This window comes from Nicotiana tabacum, chromosome 16 (assembly GCF_000715075.1).
Source record: "Nicotiana tabacum cultivar K326 chromosome 16, ASM71507v2, whole genome shotgun sequence".
Taxonomy (NCBI): Eukaryota; Viridiplantae; Streptophyta; class Magnoliopsida; order Solanales; family Solanaceae; genus Nicotiana; species Nicotiana tabacum.
Window position 1 is genome coordinate 112,768,650 of NC_134095.1, and position 11,392 is coordinate 112,780,041.

An 11,392-nucleotide genomic window follows, 5' to 3' on the forward strand; every position below is an offset into this window, starting at 1 on the left:
ATCTCCTTTGAAATCAGAAGAAAAACAAAGTTACCTGAATCAAGACAACCGTGATACCAAAGTAGAGGTTTCAATAGTTTTATTTATCCATACGGAGTTTCATATATTGCTGTGAGACATTTTGAATACAAATAATAAGGCACGTACTCAAAAAATGAGAATGAAAACTCATTACCAATATATGCTACATTAAAATTTATACGGTAAAATTGTAATAAGGCATGGAAAGAAAAACATGATCATACCTTCACGGATGAAAGATCGCAAAAACTCTTTAAGAAAAACAAAAATTAAATGGGAAGCCCGTTAATGTTCGTGAAGCCTAAGTGCAACATGAATGGGGACGAAGGGAGTATTTATTTTCAATATAAATATAAAATTGAAATGTTTCCACTTTCCAGTTGCACCAAGGACGTACAAGGGACGGAAAAACAAGAGCCATGCATGGAGGAATTTGTTATGTGCACGTGCAAACATAGAGCTCTCTTTCTCTGTCTCAAATAAGCCTAGTTCGCCTTTTGGCTTTCCTGTTTCACTTTCCATTTATTGTAATTCGCCATCAAAATCATCTATTTTTTTTTTTGTTTTTCTCTCCAAAAGTCATTACTTTACCTAGTACTCCCTCCGTTCCAATCTATGTGAACCTGTTTGATTGGACACGGAGTTTAAGAAAAAATGAAGATTTTTGAAATTTATGGTACTAAAAAGTCCAAATGGGGCCCAGAATATTTGTGTGATTATAAAAGCTTCTCATTAAGGGTAGAGTTGTAACTTTAAACTAAATTGTTGCCAAATTTAGAAAAGGTTCATTCTTTTTGGAACGGACCAAAAAGGAAATAGGTTCACGTAGACTGGAATGGAGGGAGTAATACTCACGAATTTTTCAGTGAAAATTATTGATGTGAGAGGTTCAATTATAAACAAAATACAAAATTTAGAACTTCCACTAATTTAGGACCTAACCCACCCTAGATTCGACACAATCCTTCACCCACCCACTTATATTGGTCCAGTGGCGGATCCAGAGCATGAAGATTGGGTTCATCGAAACTCAGTAGTTTTTGTTCTAACCTGGTATATATACTAAGAAATTAATTAAATATATATAAATATTATTGTATATTAAGTTAAGATCGTTAAAGGAACCCACTAACTTTAAATTTTGGATCCTCCTCGATTAATGGGTCGACTATATAATAGAGTACCAGTAAGTTTTCGCAGACTTGCAATTGCTACAGAACTCAGGATATTCCATCAGAGTTTCAGCAACTAGCAAATTAAATAACTATGGCATAAATGTTATTGTATTCACCTACATGGTTTTAAGGGTTAGTGCTTTTGTTAGGTCTCGTATTTAGTCCCAGAATCTTAATTAATTTATTTTTTGAAGAATCCCATGCAAGAAGTGTGTGGAACCAGCGCTGAATCTTTTTTGGATTAAAAAGTGGGTGGGTTGGGTCATACATTGTTACAGGTGGTAAATTTAGTATTTTCAAATATTTTAATTTGCTTAAACGTGTCATGCCAATAATTATCTGCCGTAAATAATAGAATTCGGATAAGATAACACATGAAAGGTTAACTAGGTAAAATATCTATAATTGATCTTACTTAAACATTTTAGAACTTGTAGCAACATTCAGACAGAAGTATAGCTCTGCAGATTTTGAATTCAACACTAAAAAATAAAGTAGTACTTAGTTCGTACCTGGAAGTCCTTGTTGATAATCATCGCCACCGTGCAAAAGACATTAGCAGAGAAACACATAATCATTTGCATCTCTAATACCATGGGGTAAGTAACAGCCTTTTTTGCCTTCGTATAAGTTAACTCTAAGAGTGGCGGCACTATCCCATACAAAGCTGCGGCTGAAAGCGACATCATGAACCCAAGAAAATACATCTTAATTGACTCGCCAGTTGAACGGTCGCCATTCACACGAACAGCCAATATTCCAGCTCCTAGAGTAAGCAAAACTATTGCATTTGTTCTATATACAGTAATCTTCTGCTTAACAATGACATAAGCAAACAAGTCTGCGAATGGAAACTGGGTAGAAGCTAAAAGAGTCGATGTGGAAACGGGTAGTAGTGATGAACCCAAAGTGCTACAATAACACTGGAGGACATAGAGGATGCCGAGAGCTGCAGCAACTATTGTTTCCTGACAACTTACGGAAAAGAAGTTGGTTTCAGAACCATAGATTTTACGACGATGGAAATAGGCGATGGTGAGAGGGATAAGAAAGACTGGGAAACCAACAGATTGTAACCAACTAAACAGCCACAATCTTTTGCCTCCATGATTTAAATATAGGCCAGCGAGTAAAGGGGGTCCGCAGGTGCCTATGGAGAGCATGATACAATTGAGAAGTAAGAGAGGTTTCTTCATTATGGTATTACCTTGATCTTCTTATATTTACGTTTGCAAGCGATGATGCATGTGAAGTATGTAGCGGAATATATAGTAGTTTCGCGGCTTGCACTTGGAATCTGGTCCACGATTGCCATGTTATTCGGGGTGCGTGCAGCATATACACATATATAGTCAATAAATTTTTATGATTTGTTTTAGACCATAAGTTTTAAAATTTTATTTATTTCTTAAACTTCATGCCTAATCAAATTGTAACGATACAGCCAATTGCTTCGAGTATTCTAGAATGTTTCCCTATATTTGATACTTTATATATGTGTATTTGTGATTATGAGACTTGCCGGGGTGGTTCGTTTTGTTTTGAGAAGTTGTGGATTGAATTGGGATACGTAGTTCCAAGGCTGGATGCCTAAGTTGTAAGAGTTGACTAAAGTTTGACTTTTATATAGACGACACCGAAATTAAGGTTTGATGGTTCCAATAGCTTCGTATGGTAATTTTGGTCTTAGGTTGTTGTCCGGATATGAATTTGGAGGTCTCTAGGTCATTTTGGCTTGAACCAGCAAAAGTTGGAAAGTTAAAGGTTTGAAAGGTTGATAGGATTGACGGGGAGTTGACTTTGTTGATATCAGGTCCGAATTTTGGTTCTGGGAGTTGGTATAGGACCATTGTGTCATTCGGGACTCATGCAAAATTTGAGGTCATTCCGAGTTGTTTAGGCTTGTTCGGCATAAGTTTTGAATTCGGAAATTTGGTTTAGTTTCTTAGGCTTGAATTGAGATGCGATTCGTGGTTTGGATGTTGCTTTGTGTGATTTGAGGTCTTGAGTGAGTTCGTATTATGGTTTGAGAATGGTTGGTGTGATTGGACGGGGTCCCAGGGGCCCTAGGTGTGTTTCAAATTGATTTTAGATTGTTTTTGGACTTTGTTGCATTGCGGAAGATTCTGAGTTATGATGCTTTCACACCTACGATGGATGGGCAGCAGGTGCGAGGCTACAGAAGCGGCTGGTTGATCGCAGATGCGGTGAGTAGCTGGGGAAGGCTGGGTTTGCAGGTGCGGACTTAGAAGCGCAGGTGTGCAAGCATAGGTGTGCAGGAGAGGCCGCAGAAGCGAAGGCGCAAGTGTGTTTGGTGAGTCGCAGAAGCAAAAGGTCGGGAGTTTACAGGAATTGCAGAAGCGGAAAATCGGGAGCTTGGTTAGGGGCAATTTTTGAAGGGGTTTTCATCACAATTTAAGGGGTAAGTGATGTGTACAAAAATTTGGTATTAGTTAATAATTACCCATAGATTATTACACCTAAATTTTATGATTTAAAGGTGGGATTTAGGGGGGGGACTATAATTTTAGAGAGTGAGATTTGGTGACTTGAGGGTCGATTTAAGGCTGGAATTGGATGAAACATATGTATTTGGACTCATGTCGGAATGGGTGTTCTGAATTTGTGAGTTTTTGTCGGGTTTTAGGTTGTAAGCCTGTGGTTGACCTTTTGGGTTGATTTTGCGTAATTGATTTAAGATCTTAGCTTTATAATTTGTAATCATTTCCTATAGCTTTTGTTGATGATATTATGTTATTTTGGCTAGATTCGAGCCATCCGGAGGTTGATTCACGAAGGAAGGGCCTATTAGACGATTGATTTGGCTTGATTGAGGTAAGTATCTTTCCTAAACTTGGTTGAGGCACTAGTTACTTGAGTTATTTGTAATTGCTACGTGCTATGTGTGGCGCACATGTGTGAGGGTTGAGACCATATGCGTGCACCGAGGTATTTATTCATGCTTGGGGAGTGCTTAGGATATGATATGCCTTGAGTTGATTGCTAAGCTTCGTGCTATGATGGTTCTTATATTTGTATCCTTGTTGTGAGCTATTTCAACTATGTTTGAGGTTTCATTGAGGGTAATCTCCTGATTGAACATGATAATTGCTAATTTGTGATGTAATTGCCTGATTATGCTATGATAGCTGTTTACCGTGAAAATGGTAATAACAATTAAATTTGTAAATGGGACTCTAAAAATACGTGATCTATTTCTATGCTAGTTGTTAGAGCAGTTGATGCTAGGCGTACGGAGTCTAATGGCGAAATACAAGTTAAAACGCGACAGTAATTAAACCGAGGGTCTTGCTACCCGGGCTTTGGATTGATCGATGAAAGGCCTCGACGGTGATACCCGGCTCGAGCTCGAGCTATGGAGTGTAACCGGGAAGGGGATAAAAGTTAGGATATAATTAAAGAAGGTTCTTTATGGCCAATATCAAGCAATAAATGAAGAACAAGTATGAAAGCAATTAATAAAGAAGTAGCCTCAAGTGAGTGAGTTAGAGAGAAAAGAGAGAGAAATGTTATTGATCTTCTAAAGAATAGTTGAAGTGCCTCTTACATAGTGTTAATGATTCCCCTTTTATAGGGGGGGGGGGAGAATCCAAACTTAGTACAAGATACATTGAGTGATAAAGGAAGTGGGATGTGACAACTAACTAGCTTCATGACGTATACGTAGACTAACGTTAGGCTGCCCAGGTAGACTTAATTAGCTCTGGATGCACTCGAAAGCCTCCCATGCTCGTTAGGGTCTCGACCGACATTATTCCCAGGCCGGGTGTCGACAGACCTTGAGGGAAGTATTCGGCTTGAGGTCTCGAGTCTCCGAGGCGATCTCCTGAAGCAATTTGTTAATGAGAAATAGGTCTCCCCGATTTTACCGTACATAGATAGTCTCCGCGTTTCTTAGAGAGAAGCGATAAGAAATGATTTTGACATCCCACTTTATGGGCTCCCATAATGACGTCGTGTTGATGACGTAACCCCTCATGAGTGCCGAAACATTTCACCGTTTTTCTTTTTCAGGGTTGTTCGACGTGTTGTGATTCCTCGTTCTTTGGGGTCATAATGTTGTCGTTGTTTCAGCTCCCACAAACACGTTGGATGCGCCTGTCGTTACATTTTTCGAGGGAGATAATGGTGCCGTCGGTTATCTTGCCCTTCTTCTCTATAAATGGGGCGCTTTGTGATTAGTTTTTCATCCAAGCTTCCCCCAATATCCATCCTTTCCTCCTTTCTTGCTATCTTTATTCTTTGTTGTTTTGCTATGTTTGAGGCCCATGGGCTTAAGATTTTATGTCGACGTCATGCGTGCTACGGCCTGTCTCCCGAACCTTCTCTGGTTGGACGAAGCTATGCTGCCTCGATGTTATTGTTGCTGTTGTGGTTGTTATTGCTGTAACCGTTAGCTTGGGGTGATAAAGTAGAGGACCGATTTCCTCCGACCCGAGGAAGTATTTGGATTATACACTGCTGCTCAAGAGAGGGCTCGGATTATACACCACTGCTCACCCTCCTTCTTCGGCTTGGCGTATTACAACCCTTTTGGATTCCTTGGGGTATGGTGATACTTTCTTCTGGTTGCCGCCTCCCAGGCCGGGGCAATGTCTCAAGAAGCGGCTTTATAATAGCAGCACTAGCGGAGTTCATACTAGCCAAATTTTTCACCCAGCCACTTCTTGTCTCCTTTCGTCACTTTGCTCTTCTCCATCGCTTTCCTCTTCTATGTCCTCCCTTTTGAAGATGCCATTCCGGGAGGGTCGAGATGAGATTCCCGAGGGGATAGGGCTTGCAAGATATTGTCTTTAAGGTCACGCTCCTTAGGAGATGATGCCGAAGATGCCGCTATTGAGGATGTACCTTTGGGAATAGGCTAGATTCTTAGACTTTGTTGTATGCACACCCTTCTGCTTCTTTGTTTCTGTGTAAGGATCCCCTTGCGGACTTTTGTAATCATATGTGAGGACAAGCCCGAGGTCTGTTGTAAGCAAACATTTATGAATACAAAGATATTTTCTTGACTTCTGCCTTTGATACTTGCCGTATTTCTTTTATGTTCGCGGAGGCGCCGAATGCATGATCCTATGTGTTGTTGTTGATACTGAACCCGGATGCGAATATTCCTTCCAGCCTTCGGTTGATGGAAACGGCTTTGCACGAGGTCTTTTGTGGTTCCTTGGATCCAACCCGAATAAGGCCGAAAAATTCAAGCCACCGGGACCCTGATTTTGTGTGAAAATGAGAATAATGTCATGGGCTTCGGGGTCGTGACTCACCAGTTGTGTTCCATAATAACCTTTAAGAAGAAATTTGCTCGGGGACCCGTGGGCGGAGTCTGCTTTGTGATATCTTGAAAGTAGTCTTCGAGCGAAGGCTTGCTCGCGCTCGGACCATCTGGAAGCGTGTTTTAGTGCGAGTAGTCTTACGGTGTTGTAGATAGATTCTGAAACGAGGGTTTGTCCGACTCTGGACGTCACCCGGAGCCAGGTCCGTACGGGCGAAGTTCAAAGAAAAAATGCTCATCTCTTCATAGCTTGGTTCCCTTTAATGGAGATCCTTGAAGTCGTGTGTCACCCTTGTGTTAGCGAAGGCATTGTTGGATCTCCGAAGCGTGGCCTTACTTTAACGGAGGTCTTCAAGGTTGGGTACCGCCTCCAGGCTGGAGAGGATGCTATCGGTTGGCGTTCCCCATTGGTTTTGAAGTAGGTGAATCGTCGCCGCCTTTCCCACATATAATATGAGGTTACTTCCGCCTTCTCAGGGGCTTCCCCGTCTTACGTAGTTGCCATTTTCTTTCTGCGCCATGTTTCCGGTATTGACACGCCTATACATCTTTTCGCCTCTTAGCTCTTCAACTTTGCGATCGCTTTGGCAGTTATGTCGGGGTTAATCTGAGAAGGAGGGGAGAGTTCCCCCCGGTCCTCGGGATCGTCGAGGTCTACTGACTTCATGGTGCTGGTTGATTACACCCTTTGTTGTTGTTGTCGAGGACAATCGAGACCAGGCATGGATGAGTCGCTTTGCCCGGGTGCTGACTGCTAGTATTATACCTTAGGAACCCGTATTATTTATTGGAGAATGGATCTATAATCTTAGCTGGCGCGCCCCGTGCTTCACTAGTTCTGCCTATGGCAAGAGCGGATTTAGTAGCTGTGCCTTTCTCCTTTCCTGCAGCAACTTCGTGGGCGCCAGGCGAAGTTTGCCGATTTGCCCGGCTGGGTCCGGAGGTTGGCGATCCATTCGACTTGCGATGAGCATAGGTGGCGAGCTATGTCCCCGGGCAGATGGGAAGCGAAATATTGAGGTATGCGCGTACACTGCTTTTACCTTGGCCTTCGTATATTTGAGATGACATTTTCCTCTTTTTATGTACTAACCTTGCCGTCGTAGGTATCGGAAAGTCCCCAGTGGCGAGGTTGTGCTCCTCCGGAGAGAGGGAGGAGTTGCCAACTTTCGAGCTAAGGGACGATGGTGATAAACGGGATATGCACTCGTAGTGCGATGGAGCTTTTAGCAAGGCTAAACAGGTTCGCATCTTCGAGGAGAAAACATCGCCCGACCTTGCTGTTCCTGAAGTCTCCAGTTCCGGAGCGGTGGTTCCCCCTAGTGATCATGCTTTACTGGGGTTGGTTCTTTTAGGACTGAGGGGACTGGACCAATAGAAGTGTGCTCGGCCTTCAAGGAAGTCCGCCGGCTTCACTTCGTGGTGAGTTTTGGCATAGGCCTTCCGCGTCTCGCGCCTTCCCTTCCTTATCGATTTTTTCTTTTGTAGGCCTTTGACAGGCTTAGGCCTGAGCTGCTCCATCATGGGGATAGGCTTCGGAAAGCTCTGGTCGAGGGTAGGTCCCTCAGGCTCCTCTAAGAGGAGAAGGAAGTTGAGTTGATGCACTGGCGATATGAGGCGTACCAGAGCTCGAGTTACGAGAGCTATTCGATGGAGCAGGTAACTTCTCGTGGTATGTGGTTTGCCTTTTACCCTTTTAGGTTAACTTCTTGCCTATCTCATTTGCAGAAAAAGGCAGAGGCTCTGAAGCACCTCAAGGGCGAAGCCGACAGAGTCAGGAATGACTGTGGTGAGCTAAGAGCTCATGTTCAGGCCCAAGTTTCAGAGGAGAAGGGTACCTTGGCTAAGGTTCCTGCCTTCGAAGTCCAACTCCGCTTGGCTCGTGACAACGCTTCAGTTCAAGCGGATATGATCACGAAACTTGAGCCCGAACTTTCGAAGGTCAGGGCTGAGATCGTTGATACTCGTGCTGAAGCAGCATTAAGCCGGACTAAGGCTGATCAAGAGATGGTGATTCATTTGAAGGACGCTACTGATGCCCAAGCCGAGTTGAAGAGGGCCCTCGATCGTGAAAAAAGGGCCAAGGAATATGTTCGTTGCAGATCCTGAAGAGAGGTACTTGAAGAGATCGGCGCCAGGGGTTTTGTTTCCCTGGGAGAGCTGGCTCGAGCGAGGGCGGACGAGCGTGATGCTCAGTCACTTCTTGAAGATGCTGTGGAGAGTGAAGATGGGGCTGGCAGGCCGTAGACTTCCGAAGCGGAGCATAGATTTTGCTATTTTGTGCGTGATATTCGCAGAGCGAGTTTGTATATGGAGAACGTACCTTTTGCGTGTTAAAATAAAAGAAAACATGAAGCTTTATCTCTTATGTATCCCTTTCTGCTTTGCTTTTGACCAGGTGGGCTGGTTTCGGAGTTTGGTGAGAATCCTTAGATTCATAATATGGTTCCAGAGCTCATCAGGCAGGCCTGAAGGCTCTTTCATGCTCGGTTAATGTGGCTTTTAATGCAAGCTGGTGTTAAAGTCAGGTTTTGACTCGAGCCTATTTGACCTTCAATCTTTTGTGCATGCATGGGCGGATGACAATGGCTCTTACGCCTTGCCCTTGGGCATTTGTATTTTAACTATTTTGGGTTTAGTCTCCGCGTCGGGTTGCGACTCGAGCTTAATTGATCCTCAAGTTATTTTTTGTGCCTGCATGGGCAGATGACAATGGCTCTTACGCCTTGGGTCGAAGCGACCTTTTAGGTATGTGGCCTTGAGGATCGTAAAGCTGGCGATGGTGGCTCTTATGCAGTGCCCTTAGGCATGTATAGTTAACTATTTTGGATCCAGTCTCCGAATCAGGTTACGACTCGAGCTCATTTTAATCCTCAAGTTTTCAATTTTTAAGTTGGCGACAGTGGCTCTTACGCTTTTGGTCGTTGATAAGTTAGGATTTTAACGTGTTTTATTCCCCTACTTACTTATGCTTTTAGTATAAATTCCTACAAAATAGTACCAAAAGGCTCACAAGTTGTGCTTGATTGCAGGTTTGAGCGATAAAGTGACGAAATGTTTAAGATCAGCTAAAAAAGGAGTGAAATCTGCTCAAGTATCAAAGACCAAGAAATTCAAGAGGAGAAGGCCTAGTGAGGACCGCGCAAAAGTGACTACGGCCGCACTAGGAGGTTTATAGACATGGTTATTCAGGCTGAAGTTCACGCGACTGCGGTAGGATTTTCACGGTCCGCTGTAAGGCTACGCGGCCGCACTACTTATTTGTGCGGTCCGCGTCCAGAGATTCAGAGAACCATCATTTTTTCCAAGACCCTGCCATGGGGGCCGCGGTCGTCACCGCGCGGTCCGCGCCAGAGCCCCTCCGCGGCCGCACTACTCTTTTACGCGGTCCACGTCCTCCAGTTCAAAGAGCTTAAAGTTGAAGTCAAATAAACCAGTGCGGCCGCGGTTGCTTTTGTGCTGCCCTCACTGACCCTGCAGGGGTATTTTTGTCCAGTTTTTCAACCTAGTATAAATAGGACATTTTACCTTTTTAGGTCAAGTTTTGTTTTCAGAAACACAGCTGAGCTCGTGAGACCAATGTAGTAGCCATTTTTGGCACTTTTGCTTCCCATTAACAATAGATTATTGTAGTTTCTTCTTATTAATTAATTAATATGTTTAGTTCTTCATCTATTTTTTCAGTTTCTTCTTTAATTATGTGTAGCTAAACACATTAGCTAGGGTTGTGGCTCAACCCTAGTGTGAGTAATTGATGGGTGTTGCCATCTAGGGTTAGATTGATATTGGGTGTTTGCTATTTGGGTTGATTTTATGTTTTTATTCAAGAATTGGTGGTTGCAAACACTGATTCAAGCTTCGTGGGTTTAACTCTTCTTGATAAAGAGAGTCTATGACCCCAAAATTGACCCAACAAGGAATTAGGATGGACCCATGAGAAATGGTAGTCCCAATTAATGGGTTAAATCTTGAGAGATTAATCACCCTACTTGAATCCTAGTTGCTTGGTCTCACTGGCCTACCCAATTGGTCTCGAGAGAGTCAATTGGGCAAAATCACTCTCTCTACCAAGAGGTGTGAGAGTGGGTGCAATTGTGCAACTGTTATAGCATAATCCCCAAATATGTCAATATATCCTTAGTCACATCTACCCGTCAATTAGCCACCTAGGTGATGCTACGACCCTAGTGCCCTTCTTCCCATTAATTACAACTTAGCAATATTCTTTTAGCATAATTTAGCTTTAATCCTTAGTTTTATAATAGTAGTTACAAATATAAAAACTCAAAAAATGTTTGAAGTGACATTAGAAGCACAACCGCAACTCTAGGCTAGATAGAAAATACAACTCCACTACTAGCTCCCTGTGGAAATTCGATCCCGGACCTCTATTCGGGTAAAAGCTATTGCGACCCGCTCTTCCTACCTTAGTGTAGCGTCGAGTTGGCTATGATCACTTTTTGGCGCTATTGTCGGGGAGCTTACGGTGTTGACTATCTGTTTATTTAGTTTTGTGTTTTGCTTCTCTTTCCTTCTTGTTTAATAATTTTGTTTATGTCGATTAATCAGGTACAATGGCTCTTAATGAAAATGACCCTCTCAGCAATGTGATAGCGGGGGAGGAGGTAGAGGATCTAGAACAAGATGAGGTCTTACCTCAAGTTCCATGGAGAGGCCGAAATGCCAATGTAAATGCAAATGAGAACAACAATATTACAAACCCTCCTCCGACACCACCGAGAGTGGCTCCCAGAGTTTTACCAAATCAAGGATACGCCAGTGCTATTGTTCCTCCCCGAATCTGGGCGGGGAACTTTCAAATCACAAATGTTATGTTGAGCTTGCTCGAGCAAAGAGGATATTTCACCGGTGCCTCCAATCAAAATGCCTACAAGCACTTGAA

The 11,392-nt window shown here is 43.0% G+C and overlaps 1 protein-coding gene across 1 annotated transcript; it reads right to left on the minus strand.

Moving 5' to 3' along the window:
- Positions 1-1,639: 1,639 nt before the first annotated feature.
- On the minus strand, positions 1,640-2,304 carry LOC107801429 (purine permease 1-like). The gene is made up of 3 exons (XM_075232255.1): positions 2,260-2,304; positions 1,709-2,164; positions 1,640-1,657 (listed from the first exon to the last, which is right to left on the minus strand). The coding sequence occupies exons 1-3, from the start codon at positions 2,302-2,304 to the stop codon at positions 1,640-1,642; spliced, it is 519 nt and encodes a 172-aa protein (XP_075088356.1).
- Between the last annotated feature and the right edge of the window lie 9,088 nt (positions 2,305-11,392).

What these genes read in the sequence shown, in the direction of transcription:
- LOC107801429 (XM_075232255.1), bottom strand. Translation starts at nt 2,304, where the DNA reads ATGGAGGCAAAAGATTGTGGCTGTTTAGTTGGTTACAATCTGTTG. An exon ending in TAGTTGGTTACAATCTGTTG is followed by an intron (nt 2,165 to 2,259) that starts GTTTCCCAGTCT and finishes GTAAGTTGTCAG; the next exon opens with GAAACAATAGTTGCTGCAGC.